The sequence below is a fragment of the Salarias fasciatus genome, chromosome 6 (assembly GCF_902148845.1).
Source record: "Salarias fasciatus chromosome 6, fSalaFa1.1, whole genome shotgun sequence".
Classification (NCBI taxonomy): domain Eukaryota; kingdom Metazoa; phylum Chordata; class Actinopteri; order Blenniiformes; family Blenniidae; genus Salarias; species Salarias fasciatus.
In genome coordinates this window covers 4,809,376-4,826,524 of record NC_043750.1, presented here as the reverse complement: position 1 = coordinate 4,826,524, position 17,149 = coordinate 4,809,376, and the positions used below count along the sequence as shown (strand labels likewise).

The following is a 17,149-nucleotide window of genomic DNA, read 5'->3' as shown; positions in this document are numbered from 1 at the left end:
GAGATGCTAACTACTCCATGTTAGTGGATGGGAGATGCTAACAGCTCCATGTTAGTGGATGGGAGATGCTAACTTCTCCATGTCAGTGGGTGGATGTCTCAGTCGCTGGCCGGCGGGGAGGCTCGGTCCCGACCAATGCCGCTTGCGGCTTTAATTATTATACTAACGCCCAAATAAACGCCAATTTGACCCCCTAAACATGCACGAAAACTCACCAAATTTGGCACGCACATCGTGACCGGCGAAAAATTTTATAAAATACAAAAACGACAACCATCGGCTCTCTAGCGCCACCTATATCCCGAAAAACGTCTAAAACAGTCGCTACGGTCCACAGGAATGTCGTAGAGAGATCAAACCTACGTTGACGCGTTCGTCTCATCGAGATCTACATTTCACGTGCTGACACCCCTGACCTAAATCCAACAGGAAGTCTGCTATTTCCCTTTCAAAGTAAAATTTTGCTCAAGATCACTCCTCACGAAAAAATTATCTCCTCCGAGACCGTTTGTCGTACAGACATAAGAGTCACGCGACGTGAAAGACGACAAATTTCTCTACAAAAGTTGTGAACAACTTTGTCAAAAGTCTAACGGTGTGGATTTTATTAGCGTTCAAAGTTGGAAGTCTGAAATCCTGCCTTGCTCCGGCCCTCATCCGTTATAATGGGGAAAAAAGGACAAAAGTCGCCTTTTTTCAGCACCTCGAACAAGTGGCGACTGCGGCTAAACCGTGACTCCTATCAACAAACCGAGCACACGGAAAGTTCCAGCAGGTTCTCCCGAACAAGATGATGTAACATAAGTGGGGAAAATATGATGTTATATGTATGTTTTCACAGGTAAGAAAAGGTGTGCGCTCTGCATTTTTTTTGCTCTCAGTTATAATGGAGCCGGATGGGGAAAAATCTTGCGCTTCTCACAAACTGAGGCCTCTACGGTCCAAACTAAATGTCTGACTTCTCTGAAAGCCTCACCAACTGAAAGACAACAAATTTTCCTATCAAACGTGATATTTATTGTTGAGTTTTGCCAAACAGCAAAGGAACAAGGACCAGTTGTTTCCCCAAAAAAGACTTTTATTTTCTCCTCTCTCCACTCTAACTGAAATGACCATATATGGGCATACATTGCAGTTACACAGCTGACAGCAGCTGTCAATCAAACTCTGCCACTGATTGCCTTCATTCAGTGACTCTCAAAAGCAGATGGGAGAAGCTAACAACTCCATGTTAGTGGATGGGACATGCTAACTACTCCATGTTATTGGAAGACAGATGCTAAGAGCTCCATGTTAGTGGATGGGAGATGCTAAATACTCCATGTTAGTGGATGGGAGATGCTAAATACTCCATGTTAGTCGATGGGACGTGCTAACTACTCCATGTTAGTGGATGGGAGATGCTAACTACTCCATGTTAGTGGATGGGAGATGCTAACTACTCCATGTTAGTGGATTGGAGATGCTAATAATTCCATGTTAGTGGATGGGAGATGCTAACTACTCCATGTTAGTGGATGGGACATGCTAACAACTCTGTGTTAATGGAAGACAGATGCTAACAGCTTCATGTTAGTGGGTGGACGTCTCAGTCGCTGGCCGGCGGGGAGGCTGGGTCCCGACCAATGCCGCTCGCGGCTTTAATTTTAACACTGTTTTACTGTTTGGATCCACAAATTCTAATAATGCAGCTGGTTAAGTCATCTTAGACCTTTTCAAGTACGTCGTTTGAGACTGAGAATTTTTCCGCATTACATTTAAATGAAGTAATCTGAGACCAAGAAAATCGAGTCTACTTAAAAAATAAAGTAAGATGAAAAAGGCCTACAGATTTCTCCTGATGAGACGCACCGACCACCACGCATCGATCCACAAAAAAAGTTTAAAATGTGTGATCAAGAATTGATATGCATTTTTTCAAGAAGTCAGGTCATTTTCGAGCATCAGGATTTTCAACATGCATGGCAGCTCGTGAGCGATGAAGGACCCAAACTGCTGGAATTAGAAATAAATACAGAAATATAAAAATGGCTCAAGAAACAAATTCATATGTAAACAAGTTAAAAGAAATATACTATTTTTGCCATGAGAAAAAAAAACTGAAAAAATGTGATTAAAAATGTATATTTGTTTTCACTGTTGTGAGAATCCCAGTTATACCTTTAAACCACGCCCCCTCATTTGCATAATGAGGCAGAAATATATATAGAGAAATATAAATAAACATACTTGGAAAAAACAGAAGAAGAAAATGTAAGAGTGTGTGTGTGTGTGTGTGTGTGTTCATCTGAAAAGGAAAACAGAAAAGCAACATAACTTATGTTATTTTATGTCATTTTAATTTGAAAATTGACTGGATTCTCTCGTATTTTCCGTTCCCGACTTCCTGTCTGGTGCGATCTGCTCTGTCCAGCTTCAGAACTGGCGGTGCGCGCGCCGAGAAAATAGAGAGGAGCGGAGCGGCCGCGGTCCACGGTGCAAGCCGCTATGTGCGCGGCGCTGTCCCGTGCCTTCTGTATGAACCGTCAGATAGGTTAACAGGGGCGCCGATCTGACAGTCGGTGCTCGGCGCTTCCGCCTGTGTGAACCAGGCGTTTGTCGCCCCCTGTCGGCGGGCCTGCCCAACCATGTGAAAGACTCCCTATCTGTCAATGATAAAGAATCCTTTAAAAAATTACTGGATCCAGACAGTGATCCGGATCTTCACCAAAATTGAATGGATTCTAAGTTAGCCCAAGACCCACCTTCCCACAAAGTTTCATTGCAATCCGTCCATTACTTTTTCCGGAATCTTGCTGACAGACCAATCAACAAACGGGCGTGATTCCATGACCTCCTGGCGGAGGTAATAAACAAATTGAACTGAAATGGGAATATCATTACAAATTTACATTGAAACTGTTGAAAACGACAAAAGAAATATACAGTTTTAGTCATATTTTACATTTTTTTTCATTAAAAGAAAATAATCTTTGTATAATGTTTTGGCATAAAAATATGTTTATTGAGCCATTTTCATCTTTCTGTATTTATTTTTAATTGTAGTTTCAGTCCTCCATGGTGAACTCTCATTCTGTCCAGTATTGATGAATAACATGTGATAGGAATACTACATTCATAACGGTCATGGGGCCCTGATGGTTGATCGGGTCAGGGTCAGGGGTCAGGGGTCAGAGCTGCTCACTGGCGTGTACCCGTCACCAGAGGGCTCCACTGAGCTGCCAGCAGCCATCAGGAGAGCATGCTGGGAGAGGACGGAGCAGGGCGGGAGGAGCAGAGGAGTGGATTCTGGGGACTTCTCCTCCGGCTCCTCGCGGCTGCTGGGCGGGTTCGAATCCCGGCGGGGCAGAACCGGGCCGCAGCTCAGCTTCTCCACCGCCTCGTAACCCGAGCAAACCAGGATGGAGCCCTTGCTGAAGACGCTGCTGCTTCCCAGCAGCGTCCGGAAGTCGACCTTGATGGCGCTGCCGCCGTCGGCCTCCTCGTCGTGGCCGCCGATGCTGTCGGCCTCCATGCTCTCCTGACTCACCTCCTCGCCGCTGCACACCCCCGAGTCCAGGCTCTGCAGCCGGAGGTGCTCCACCTGCAGCTTCTCGCCGTCCGGCGCCGACTCGGCGCCGCTGTTTTCTTTACAGAACAGCTTGAGGATGTCCACATCCTTCTCCTCCTCCGCCCTGGGCTCCTCGCCGCTCCGGTCCGCCGCTCCGCTCCCGACAGGCCCGTACGGCGAGTCGGCGGCGCACGCCTCCAGGCTCCCGGCGAACAGCGGGAAAACGGGCGGAGGGCCGCCGCACAGGTCGGAGTAGCTGGGGTTAGAAAAATTGGAGCCGGTGGAGTCGAAGCCGCCCTTCTCTGTGGACGCCTTGGTCTGGGGCTTCCAGGGGACGACGGCGTCCACGGCGGAGGCGACCTCCACCGAGACGACCTCCACCGGCTTCAGGACGGAGTGGAAGGAGTCGCTGGTGAAGTACGGCTGCAGCCAGCCCTGAGGGGGAAACGGAGACAGGAAGGGGGGATGAGTGTCAGCAAGCAGGTCGCTTCGCCAACGAATCAGAGCGCTGCCGGTCTCCTTCCTCCACCGGAGAAACTCTGAAAATAACAGATCTTTTCACAACTGTCAAAGTCTGGGTGCAGAAACCCACAATGCTCCTGTTCCTCTCAAATCGAAGGACTAATTTAATGTTTTCAGTTCAGCGTCTGACGGGGAACAAACACTTCCTGGGAGATAAATTTAAGCACGAAAAAGGAGGAAACGATGGAACTGTGAAAGTGATTCTGAGTTCAGCCGACATCTGCCTCAGAGGTGAAATCTGGCCGAACTAACGGCGAAAACAGAAGAGTGAACGGAGGGTTAGGGTCGAAACTCTAACAGCAACTCTCCATTGCACAGATTTAAAAAAAAATAAGAATAAAGAAACAATAATGCATATAACAATCATTAAAATGAGAAATATTTTTAAGCTAGGAATTCTGAACAAAAATGCTAAAGTAATTCTAATTCCAATTCAGAATTCCAGAGTGGAGCGGTGCGCTCACCTGGAGCGTGTCGTCCTGCAGCAGGGACATGGGGGGGGTCAGGATCGGCGGGCCCCGGATCCTCTTCACCACGTAAACCCTGAAACATCACAACCACTCTGATATTCCTGGAAATAAACTTCTCTTTTTTTTCTTTTTTTTTTAAAGAAACCAGAAAGCTCTGTAACAGAACCGACCGGTTCCTCTGGCCTCACCAGGTGGATCTTTTCAGCATGATGACAGCGCCGATCAGCAGCAGGACGGCCGCCGCCGCCGCTACGGCAACGCTCATCTGCCAAACGCTCCCAGCAGCCTCTGAGAAACACGCCGGACGGCACCGTTCGTTTACAGGCTCACTTGTGGACCGACCAGTGAAGGAAAACTGGGTCGGGTGAAAGCTGCTTGGCGGCTGTTTGGATCTCCCGACCGGTGACACCCAGGACGCCGCCGGGCTCCAGTCGGACCAGGGCCCGGAGCCTTCCTCCACCATCATGCGGACGCGAGCCTCGTAGCTCTGGCCTCGGTCCAGCCACTCTTCCTCCAGTTCCACCTTGAAACGTCCCGACATCAGATTCTCCTTTTTCAGCACCGTGGCCTCCTGACGGAGGAGAAAACGTTTGGGTTCAGCTCTCGGTCCAGCTCCGCGGGTCGTCCTACGCTCACACACTGACAGGAATCTACGAAGCACACATACACTCCACGCTTGGTCTCCACGCTTCCACTGAAGCTCGTACTTCCAACTTTTTATAGATGAATGATGCATGGACCAGGAAACGGTGGTGGCGTTGACGGCGGGCTTCCCAGGATTCACTTTTACTGCAGGATCACACAAACACGGTTTGAGGCCAAATGAGCGGCGGAGCTGGCAGCGGTTTGTGAAGTTACTCACTGTGGCAATACGGCTTGTAGGAAATGGACACGATGTGTTTCTCACGGCCACAGCTTACTTTCAGGGATACATTATCTTTCCGATAGAACTGAAACAAGAACAGAAGGCTCATCGGTGCAGGAAAGCTTTCAACTTTTCTTCAGGTCATTGTAATTTGCCACCAGCTTCATGGAAAAAGCTGTTTTGAACTCAAATCCCTTCATTTTAGCCTTTTATTCAGAAGGTCCCACTCACTTTGCTTTTCCTTTATCATTTGAGACTTTGACCTGACTGGGGACATTTCAACACAATAAAACACACATACGGTACACAGATGACCCTCGCTGCTGGGTCTTCGGTGCTCACTTACGATGTAGCCTGTTTTGAAGTCCACGGAGCACGCCATCAACGCTGGCCTGGAGCTGTCAACAGGCTCCAGCTCGCAGGAGCCACTGAATCCAGTTTGACAGGGACAGAAGTGGACATGATGATATTTGCATTAAACACTGGAGACACTTTCTGTTTTGTTTTGGTTTTTTTCTTCTTGTGCAGTCCTTACCTGTAAGAATCCGGATAATTATCTTCAGCAAACAGTGTGCACACTGTGCCTGAGCGATCGGACGCGCTGTTCCACTCGCAGGTCATGGTGTGGTTGAAGTCATTGAAGCAGGTGAGATCTGAGAGAAAGAGCGAAGAAGAAGCCACATGAGAGGAATCATCCGCCCGCAGGCCTCCACCTCAGGGTGAATCAGACACTCACTTGGGTCCGGACTGCTGGGACACTTGTGACATTTCACCCTGCAGGCTTGAAGGAAGAGCAGCAGCAGCAGGACGGGGGTTTTCTGGTTCCTCTCCATCTCGGTTGGGTTCAAACGGCGCGGCGGCGGTCGGGTGGATTCTTCTCGCTCAGTGCTTCCTTCTTCTCTTCATCCTGCGCAGGTGGAAGCAGGCGGATGCTGACAGGTCTGAGCGTCGCTTCTGCTCGGCCAGGTGCAAGAAGCCAAAGCACCAGAAATACCAGCGGCTGAGGGAGGCCGACCGCGGCAGATATAGAGGCGCTCCGTTTAGAGCAGGTGTGTCAAACCCAGGGACCCGTGCAGCGCCGCCAAGTCCGCAGCGGCAGCTTCACAAACGTGCATGAATTCATCTTTTTCTCATGTTGAACAATGACTCTAAATCCAGTGAAACAAATCCTCTATTTGCAGAAGTTTTACTAACAACAATGCATCACTTCTGCAAGAGAAGTGCTTATTTTGACAGATCTGCAAGAAGATAAAATACCACAACTTTCCAAAACTCAATCAGTCTGGAACCTGCGCTGATTGAGCAGCAGCAGCAGCAGCAGCATGCATCGAAAAAAACCACATCTGGTGGTTTATCTGGTGCCTCACGACAGCATAGAAGCATCAAATTAGAACATGACCCTGTTGCATGCTGGCCCGTTTTGGTCTGGTGACCAGCAGTTCACAAAAATCTGAGAAGTGGGAGTCTCACCTGAGGCCGAAGCTGCACAGATTCAGCTTCAGACCAGATCTTTCTCCGCGAGCCGTGTGGTTTGTTGCTCGCGCTGCGATAACCTGCAGAGAGATGCGAGAGTTCAGAGGCGTCTGAAGGTCATTCTTCGGAAAGCAAACCACAAACCAATCAGAACCTCACATTTCTGATCCTCCGCCTGCAGACAGGCCCTCACCGGCGTGTTTTTGTGGAAATAAGAAGTTTCCGTCTCAGAGCAGTTTCCCATTATTTTTTCTGATACATTTGAACATGTTTCCATCCAAGCGTCTGATTGCGTACGGGGTCATTGTTTTCATGCGTCACATTAATCTTGTGTTAAAACACGACTTCTCCTCAGATTAAGTGACTTCCTTCATCTGAACCTGATTTTTCACCTTAATTTCAGCCGTCACGGTGCAGGGCTCCCTGTCTCCAGCACCATGGACCCTCTCAACCCACTCTGGGTCCATGAAACGCTCCTCTTCCTCCAACCAGACCCTCCAGGCGCTGTTTAGTTCACGGCTCAAAGATCTGGTTTTGAGTTTGCATGTTACCTGGATTTTTTTGCTTCCTCCTCAAATCCAAGTGTGTTCCCCAAATAATTTGTGACTCTCAATCACCTGTGTGTGAGGGCATTCACAACACGAAGGACATGTTCATCTCTTTTACTCTTCATCACAACTTTAAGTTTAATTTTGAAGGGGGTAAAGTGAGACACACCCCTCTTTAATGTGCTTTAAGGAAATACAGGAAGTCCTGCTGACATCCAGCCCTTATCAGCGCCTTTCGCTGTGAACCTGAATCCACATCAGCTAAAATAGTAAGTTCTGAGAATGTAAGAAGTCATATTTCTGTACAAATAGAGTAAAATTCAAACGTCCCAAATCTGCGGAAGACGGATGAGAACTTGTTCTTTTTTCAAATGGACTGAGGTCTCCAGCAGCAGATGAGAGGAGACGGAGGAGTTTGGCCCGTTGGCCCTCCAGACTCCGTCCTCCTGACTCTGACACCCCAGGCTCGACCTCTCCCCTGACTGACCCCCTCTCTCGGTCCATGCAGTGATCAGTGGAAGATTCCACTCAGACCGACTCTGTCCCAACCGAAGAAAAACAAACTGAAAAAACAAAGAGTGTGTGTGAGAGTGCGTGTGTGTGGTGAAGCCCCCCTGACACTTGAACCGCAAAACACCTACTGATCCAAAAAAACAACTTTCACTTCACAAACTGCCCGAGCAGAGCGATTTCAAACTAACTCATTTCTTATCTGTGTAACCAGCGTGCCGTTAGGACACTGTTTACTGGATTAAAGAGAATTAATGATCTTTAAAGGTTAAAAAATATTTAAAAGTTCCGACAAATGAAGCGCCTGAAACGTCGGATTGAATTCACTGAGCGTGTGAAACACAGTGCCTGCATGTTGACTGTATTCAATACATTACAACACATCCCCAAAATACTGACATGTTCCCATGATAAAATATGCAATTAAAAACAAATGCACACATCGCAAAGAAACCTGAAGTTACTGCATGAATGTGTTTACAACAGAATACAATAACTGCTGCTTAAAAATGTGAATACTGATGCTTTATGCACAGTATTATTACATATGATATTTTCCATTTCATTACATTATGTTATAAGTTCACTCTTTTCCAATCGTCGTGAGACGTTTTAATTTGTTCTTTTCAAAAACAGGAAGGCATAAAGTTTCGGACATTGTTGAAATAATGCTGATTTCTTTTGCTCCTTTGTCTGAAATCCAACGCTGACGCCTCGATGCCTCAGACGTCTCTGTAATCTCCAGATCTGTGAGGAGTTCATCAAACTCGTCATTCTTCCATCCATCCTCTCAAACTCACGCACTGTCTGATAGATCAACAACGCCTTGTTTTGCTTCTTTCTTCTTTATTTTTTTTCACCTCTGTGCACAAAGGAAATGTCACATGTTTTCTCTGGTCAAATGTTTTTGAGGTTTTCATAAAGGTCGGGCTGTTTCGCTTTTTTTTTTTTTTTTTTTTTTTTTGTCAAACCTCATTGTTCCACCCTGACAAAGAGCACTTCCTGTCAAACAAGGTGTGAAGAGCGTCATCAAACCGAAGGATTTTAAGGTGAACGAACATGGGAAACGAGCAGAAAGAGTCATTTTAAAGATGAGAAAAGAAAAGCTGAGCTGAATCAATCCGTCTTGCAGATGATTCGTTGGTTTTTACTGCAGTTTAACAACACGGCACAGCAGAACTGTTCAGTGTTATTGACCATTTCTCGCAAAGATGCGGACGCTACCTGATTAAAGCGACTTCCCCAAAAGTCTCTGTTACTTTGCTGCAAACAAAGCGTATCCAGGTAGTGACTTCCTGCAGGCAGCGTTGTTGCCGCAGTGCTGCTGAGCCTGAGCTGAGGATCAACCCGAGTCAGAGTGAGGAAGATCTTTGATCTGGATGTTGGAGCTTGTTGAAAAAAATGCATTAATCAGGTGATGAACAGCAACAGCTCCGGAGGTAAACAGTAAACTGGGCTGCCCGCCTGTGCAGTCGCCAACAAAAGTGAAAACTGTGTTGAAATCGTCGATGGTCAGACGGAGACACTTTCACTGCCTGCTTTCACTGAGCGCCGGCAAACATTACGCCACGGATTTGTGTGTTTTTCAGTCATACCATGAACTCTGTGTGTGTGTGTGTGTGTGTGTGTGTGTGCATGAGTTGAGTGTGAGTTACAAATTTTGAATATCCTAATGCATTTGACCGGCAGTAGATCAGCATGAGAAGCGTTTTAAAGCCTCAGGATCAGAAACGCAGCAGATAATACAGTAAACAGAAGAGAGACTGAAGCTAATCAATAACTAAAAAAAACAAACCGTGAAACTGAGAGAAAATCTAAAGAGCTGAACTGAGAGAAAACCCACAGTGACTGGCAACAAACAGGCGCATTTCCTCAATTTAACAAAGTGAAGAGTTCCTCCAGAGGGCCGCTGCGCTGCATAAAGCAGATATTGTGCCACTGTCAGGCTGCTCACACCCTTCTCAGTATTGCTCCTGTTTTAAATGTAATTTCCTCGACATGAGCTTCCTCTTTCCACTTAATGATGATCATTGCTGTTGCAATAACTTCATCTACTCGAATCATCACTGAGTCATTTCACAGCGGACGAGTTGACTCTAGAAACTTCCACCGAGATCAGTTATCTCCAGACTCTCCGTCTCCGCTTTCGAGAATTGCTTTAAAAAAGGACATTTATTTTTATGTTATCTAACGTGGAAGCACAGGCTGGTTGTTACACGGCGCTGAGAGCTGCTGGAGGCTTCAGGCCATTTAAACATGGACAGACGGGGATCAAACTGTGTGCTGTTGTGCTTGAGACCATATTTTCATGATCTTGGCATCGGCGCCTTAAAGTCTTGGTCCTGTCTCAGTCCGGGGATGCTCGGATCTTGGTCCTCACTCAGTATCAGGCCCACAAGTCTAGAGATAATTTGATCTTAGTATCTCCAAATGCTCTGGTGTTCCTCTGGTCTTGGGATACTCTTGGTCTTGGTCTGGACTACAACACTAAACCCAGTAGATAACCATCCTGGAGGAGGTTTTTGTCCTTTATCAAGATGAAAGATCTTGGTCGTCTCACTTTCTCAGATGTGATCTCAGCGTTGTGCCTCCCCGAAACCTCCTACCCAGAGCTGTTTCTGTTTGGTTTGTATCCGGCTGCTGCTGACATTTGGACTTCCCCCGATATGGGCCGACAGCGAGAAGGACGAGCCTCTTCTCTCTGTTTCCTTTCTGTGTTTCAGGCAGACGCTAGCACGAAGAATAAAAAAATAACCGCACACACGCACGCGCATGTAGGCACCTACATGCGCGCACACACACAGAAACTCAAACCACTTCCTAAACCCACATCTCTTCCCAGAAAAGCAACAGTTTCCATTCAGAACAGGCAGAAGAAGCTGCCACGCAGGAGAGAATCGGAGACTCACAACATGATGCCACCAACCATCAAGTCTGATCATTCTAAATTGAACATAACTTGAGAAATACGTTTTATAAAAAGAGCCTAACATCATGACCGACTGGTGCGATCATGAAGGGAATCGTCTGTGTTTGAGAATAAAACAACATCAGCCGTTAAATTATCAGCAGATCATATTTTAGTGCAGTTAAAGTGAACTTTTTTAGCCATCAAATTAGTGTACAGAAGTCATTCTGGGGGAAAAAAAACCTTCAGTATTGCTTGAAAACTCACAGTATAGTTTGAGGCTTTCAGCTCCGAGCTGCAGTGCTGTTGACTGACGGGTAGTTTGAGGGTTATGCCAATGGCTGAGGGCTGTTTTCTGGAACACACAGCCGCAGTAAATGAGGCCACATCATTTCATTCACTGACAAAAACAGTTTACAACAGTACTGTTTCACCATATGGTGAATTTTACTTTAAAATAATTAAAGCAAGCTGGAAGAGATGAAGCCTTTCTGAGTGACTGGAACATGAAAGAGCATAAAGAACGTTTTTCTTTGTGTTTATCTAATAGATATTCAAGAAATCTTGACTCTATCTTTACTCAAAACAGACTGAAACGCCTCTCTGATGGTCACTGATCGTGATCTTCTCAGAAAACTGGGCTTTACCAGCCTCATCAGCGCAAAGAGAAGGAAGAGCTGTAAAGGTGAAGTGTGTTCACTGAGCTGCTGCTGCATTGAGACCACTGCGAGCTGATGCTGCTGATGTGTTGCTGTTTGCTGCTAAGTTGATGTTTAGTCATCCGCTTGATTCTCAAGAGTGTGTTTAGCTTTGGGAAAAGAGGCTGGACTGTGCTGCTGCTGCAGACGTGTCTTGCTCTGGCTAAAATGTGGTTGAATACCTCAGCTATCCAGAAGAGGATCCAGAAGACTGATTTGACATCAACGGCTTTATTTGGATGGCTTCAGTTGATTTAGTTGCAAAGCTTGACTTTTTGTATTTTACAGGATGCAGGTGGGTCGATGGAGGGAGGATTCAGCATGAAGCGAGTATGCAGCATGTGGGAGGAAGGTTCATAGGCAGGAAACAGCAGCAGCGTGAGCTAAAAGTGGACTCGTCTCAATCATTGGAGGCATTCTGCATTCAGATCGCTGAGGATCCCGTCTCTCACTGAACATCCAGACTCTGTAGTTTCCCTCATTCTTCGGTTCCTGGCTTCAGCTTGTTGTGCAGCATGCTGGCCTGTTGACACACTTGAAAGCGCAGGCTTGGTGCTTTATGTGTTTCCCCACTCCTCCACTCTGCTTCATGAGTGTTTCTCATGTCTGTCTCCTTCCCACACGCACCACAACCTACTTCGTCACTCTTTCACCCACGCATCCCCCTTTTTTTTTTTTTTTAACTCATCTGTCTCTTAACCTATCTCCTCTCCTTCCATTTTGAAACAAAGGTTTTACCTTCATGAGGAACTGGTAACAAATATACATTCCTGTCATCTGCATACAGCTTTGCACCTTGAGAGTTTGACCCCTGCGGGTGTTGGGTGGGTGACCTTTTAGGCATCAGAACTGACCTGAATCTTCATGGCAGAGAATCAGGGAGATGTTTTCTTGCTAATGTTGATTTGGGAGCATCACACATTTGCTGGAGTTGATCATGAAGCAGAGGTGGGAGATTGGAGCCTGATCAAGTCATCTCCATGTTTTTGCCCTCACCATGTACCACAGACAAGCTGAGGAGCAGGGTTGGTTAGATTCATCTGGTGCTATACATGGTCAGAGCAAAAACATGGCATGGAGATGACTTGATCAGGTTCCAATCTCCTACCTCTGTCATGAAGTGACAGAGAAGATCATAAGTACCGAGGAATCGCTCAGTTCTTGCTTAGAATGACGTCAGTTTTTGACCCTGAAATGTGAGTTTCAGCAGCAGTCGCGACGCATCAAGATGAAACAACAAGCTCACGACGCAGTCATCAAGCTGCTGGAGCTTTTCCCTGCTCACATTCAGTATCAAGGCCACCACATAAAGCATGTGGATGGATATGAAGCTATGAGCGCACGGAGGCGTTGTGAGCACCGATGCTCTGCTGTGGATCTGAAAACACAGAGCCACGACCAAAGAAATGAAAAGTCACGGAACAAGCTGAGACAACAAAGGGAACGAAGCATAGTTTGAAGAATGTTATGTGATGCGATGTTCCTTTGAGTTCCAACCACTTCATCCCCAATTCTGATTAAAGGATTCACTCTTCTTGTCTACACGAGAAATGCAATCAGGGTCTAAATCAACCGACATTCTCTCCATCGGAGTTGTCAAAGCGGAGACAGGAGATACAGTGATGGAGATTTTCTAATCATGACATTATCATCGCCATCAACAGACTGTCTTGAGCTCAGCCTCGTCATTCTGCTGGCGTCTGACCGACCGTCTGGTCTAACCACGGAGAATCCTACCTCTGCAGTAGCTTCCGGTGGACGGCTCTCTCCGGCTGTCCCCACTTTAACTCCCTGACCCGTCAGTCGGCGTCGAGCCTCTGGAGTCGCCCAGGCTGCTCTGAGACCCGTCGGCGTGTAAAATCTGCCTCGGGACCTGAAGTGACGTGCACAGGAAAACTTTGAGTAAAGTGAAAAAGCTGTTTTGGTTGCTGTGGTTTCCTTTCACGGTAGTGCCTCAGTGGTAACACTATCTATGTTTCAAGAAGATGTGAAATCGTGAGGTGAAAACCCCAAAGCTAGCCTACTTTCCATTCCCTCTGCACCATTCCTCATGCTTTGCTCAGTTTCAATTACTTGTAAACGTCAAAAGTGGCTATTTCATCCTCCACACTGAATCTTACACACTCCTAAAATGCAAACACTGATTGAAAAATCAAATTTTAAGACTTAATGTCTTTTTAAAGCTTTATCTGCCCATTAATACATGATGCATCATTAGTTTTAGAAATAGATTTTACAAAATGTTGAAAAGTGTTCAGTTATTGTTATAGTGGAGTTCATTTCACTTCACTTCATTTTGTTAATTTGTCCCTTGAAGGGCAATTTGATTTGCAGCAAACAACCAAGGAACAGGTTTAAAAAACACATAAGAAGCCATATAAATGTACAAAGTGTGAGCAGCAACTTGTCAAAAGCGCAAAATGTGCAAAGTGCACAGCTCCAGTGCAAAACCGAGCACAGAACCCAGAGAGGATGAGTTTGATCTGTGCAGATGGACGGAGCAGCGGAGGTTTAGTCAGACTGCTGGATTTCACCACAGCTGCTTTAGATGCTGAACGACTCTTCAGACTGAGTTCTGATCATTGTTGGCGAGGTTTCCATGCCAAAATATGGCAGACAGAGAAAGGACAGAACCCACCTGAAGACGGTGGACGAGCTGACTTTATGATAACACTGGCGATGGATGAAGAAATATAGCTGAAATGAGCAATCTTGCAGAGATTATGTCCCGTGCTGAAGCCCCCTTGCCGTGGCCCCCGCTAAAGTGCGGCTAAATTGGTTGGATCTAAATAACTTCTGCAGGACTCTGAGCTGCACCATGTTTGTCTGAGTGAGTATATGAGCATGTACACACCTAGAAATAAGGTCCAGGTGTCAAAAAACCAGAGTTGCCCTTTAACTGATTTAAAATTGCAATTTTACTTTGTTCTATCTGTGTTTATTTACAGGACGTAACTGCACTTTCAACAATCCTCAGTCAGCAGCTTTTCAGAACCATCTATGGATTTCTTCGTCCATCTTTCAGTCTAAAATCATCCTTTGTTTTCTCCAGTCCTGTAATGCTGCAGTAAGCTCAAATCTCAAAGCACTGCAGTTCATCATGAGCGCTGTTAGCATTTCTTTTGAAGTTCTTTCATTTTCCTTCGAGTCAGATCAGGAGACTGACTCCTCTCACTTCAGAGTCAACGAGCAAGAACTGAAGTGGTCGAAGCGTTGATCTGGCTTTGTGGTGAAGACGATGAACATGTCACATGATGAACGCTCCACCGCGTTTATGGAGCTGACTCCGTGCTGCTCACGCCGGGGTTTAGACACACAACACACACACTGGCACACATGTCAGCATAGCAGACTGTTCCTACTGGAGCGACCAGGAGTGTGAAACACGTTTTACTCCAGAAGCCTCATGCAGTCACAGAAATCTCTGTATTTTTCCAAAAAAAAAAATACAAAAACATTTCCTTCAGAAAATGACTAAAATCTCAACATAAAGCCAGTTTCAATAAAACCTTCTGATGCAAAATGCAATGAAATGACTGTTTTCATGCTGATGTCTCACCTCAGGTGTTTTACATGAGACATTCTTCAGAAGTTTCATAAAAAAATTGATGTTTTCATCAACTTTTTCTTTTTTTTTTTTTTTGTTTTACAATTTTCTGAGTCGTTTGATGGACCAGATTGGAGCCTCTTGCAGGCAGGTTTTGGCCCACGGGCCTTATGTTTGACACCCCTGCTTTAAACACATCCTTTTGAATTTCAAGCTACTTTGAAGCGGCTGAATGTCAAATCTCTCCGTCTGACAGAAAAACAGACATGAAAATGAAACTGAATTTGTGGTTTCTGAAGGATTTTCCCACATCGAGCGTGAATGAACTTTAACTCTAAACTCAGACACATTTATCACGGCTTTGACACTCTCTCAGTGTTGTGTTTTTCATCAGGAAGGTGTCTTTTCTTCACTTTAAGCCGTCTGTCCTGGTCGTAAAGTGATCTGAAGCTGTGCTGCCCTCATGTGGAAACTGCCTTTAACACTCCTGTCACCTCTATCAGGAACCCCAGCATCACCTCATGTCGAATTCATCTTGAATCAGATGTTTTCATCAGCAAAGCGGAGGGAAAACAGCTAGAAACAGTGCTGTAAGTTGTCAGTGATGTGTAATAAAAGACTGGAGACCCTGCCTGGTTACTGTCCCCCGGCGGAGCGGCTGGACCTGCTGTTCACGGCCTGATAAGACACAGAACGGGTTAATCAGACGGACACACTCACCGGGTCCTCCCCCGGCCGGGACGCAGGAGATGGAGGGTTCAGGCGACTCGCCTCGCTGGTACTCCTCCGTGAAGAAGAACTCGACTCAACTAGGAAGGACTTCAGCAAGGCTTCACATGAGTAAAGAGGAAGGCCTTCTGGTTTTACTTCCTCCTGGCCGTGAGCCAATCCTGTGATCAGTGAGGGTCACTCTGAACCCAGATCAGCATCACATGACTTTCATCACTCCGTTTAACTGAATCACACATTTATCACTGTAGAACAACGTGGATCAACCAGCAGATGCTTTGTCATTGTTTCCCAATTGAGAAAATTCTTTGAAATGACGCAAGTTTAAAGGGAAATACTCGGCTCTAAATTTTAGTTCCCGTGGAAGTTTCTCTCTGTCACTTCAGATGAAGGATGAATAGTCAACTTGATTTTTTTTAAGATAACAATGGAGGCTGACTGGGAAGTAATGAGCTCAGAAACTTCCACAAATGGACGAATCATGACAGCATGCTTCTGTTCTTGGTGGGATTTCCTGACGTATTTCTGGAAACCAGATCTCTTGATCTGCTTGTAGAGCAGAAGGCGTCAAACATGAGGTCTGTGGGGCAAAACCGGGCCGCGGGAGGCTCCAATCCGGTCTTATTTTTTGATTATTTTGTTAATAGACGGGTTGTTTTCCTCCTTTCTTTTGGCGCCGCTGCCGTGTTGTTTCTGTATCAGGGTGAAGGTGACAGCTCCGTCTGTATGGAGATGAGTTCACATGACTGAATTTACTCAGGTTGAGTGATTAGTAATTATTTGCTGATAGATTAGATTTGTTTTTGGTTTAAATAAGAAAAAAGTAGAGATAAGACAGAATGTTCATGTTTAAAAACTGTGATTAAAGAAAAAGATTTAAAAGTCCCCGCATGAGTGTTTAACATGAGAAAGTAAAATAAAGTGGTGGAACTAGAACCTGATTGATCATTAAACTGAGATCAGGTGTTTTATGTTGATTGATCAGGTGTTGATGATTGAATCAACATATTTATGTTTCTGTCTGCTGTTTTCTTTAAGGTCATTAACCTGCCATTACACTCACATTTCCTGTTCCTTTTAATTAAAAACTGACTGTTTCATTAAAGGTGCCTTAAGGAGTTTGCACCTTTTATGCGAAACAGCGCCCCCTGCAGGCCTTGGGCGTAATGCAGCTGAGTGAAAAACTCGTCCCTGTGATTTGCGTGCACAGAAGAGGGGAACTCCTTCCTCGCTCGTTTAGTAGCGCTCAAGTAAGATTGAAGTTTCTTTTACCTGGTGGAGTCTGTGTGGAGCTGTGGCAGTGCTAGAAGCCAGTCTTTTCTTACTTTG

At 45.8% G+C, this 17,149-nt stretch overlaps 1 protein-coding gene across 3 annotated transcripts; it reads right to left on the bottom strand.

The window, feature by feature from the left end:
• Nucleotides 1-2,709: 2,709 nt before the first annotated feature.
• LOC115390659 (uncharacterized) lies at nt 2,710-15,908 on the bottom strand. Of its 3 annotated transcripts, XM_030094593.1 has the most exons (12): nt 15,812-15,908; nt 13,282-13,417; nt 6,878-6,960; nt 6,144-6,314; nt 5,943-6,060; nt 5,754-5,835; nt 5,405-5,492; nt 5,210-5,331; nt 4,918-5,113; nt 4,731-4,830; nt 4,537-4,615; nt 2,710-3,985 (listed from the first exon to the last, which is right to left on the bottom strand). In XM_030094593.1, exons 4-12 carry the CDS (start codon nt 6,238-6,240, stop codon nt 3,164-3,166), a joined length of 1,704 nt encoding a protein of 567 aa, XP_029950453.1. In that variant the 5' UTR covers nt 6,241-6,314; nt 6,878-6,960; nt 13,282-13,417; nt 15,812-15,908; the 3' UTR covers nt 2,710-3,163. The 3 variants fall into 3 exon arrangements, with proteins under 3 accessions (XP_029950453.1, XP_029950451.1, XP_029950452.1); XM_030094591.1 differs by having other exon boundaries at nt 4,731-5,113; XM_030094592.1 differs by lacking the exons at nt 6,878-6,960; nt 13,282-13,417 and having other exon boundaries at nt 4,731-5,113; nt 15,812-15,891.
• Between the last annotated feature and the right edge of the window lie 1,241 nt (nt 15,909-17,149).

Coding starts and splice junctions, on each gene's coding strand:
- LOC115390659 (XM_030094591.1), bottom strand. CDS start 6,240: ATGGAGAGGAACCAGAAAACCCCCGTCCTGCTGCTGCTGCTCTTCCTT. Junction 6,061..6,143: donor TCCCAGCAGTCCGGACCCAA/GTGAGTGTCTGA, acceptor TCTTTCTCTCAG/ATCTCACCTGCTTCAATGAC. Junction 5,493..5,753: donor ACTTCAAAACAGGCTACATC/GTAAGTGAGCAC, acceptor TTCTTGTTTCAG/TTCTATCGGAAAGATAATGT.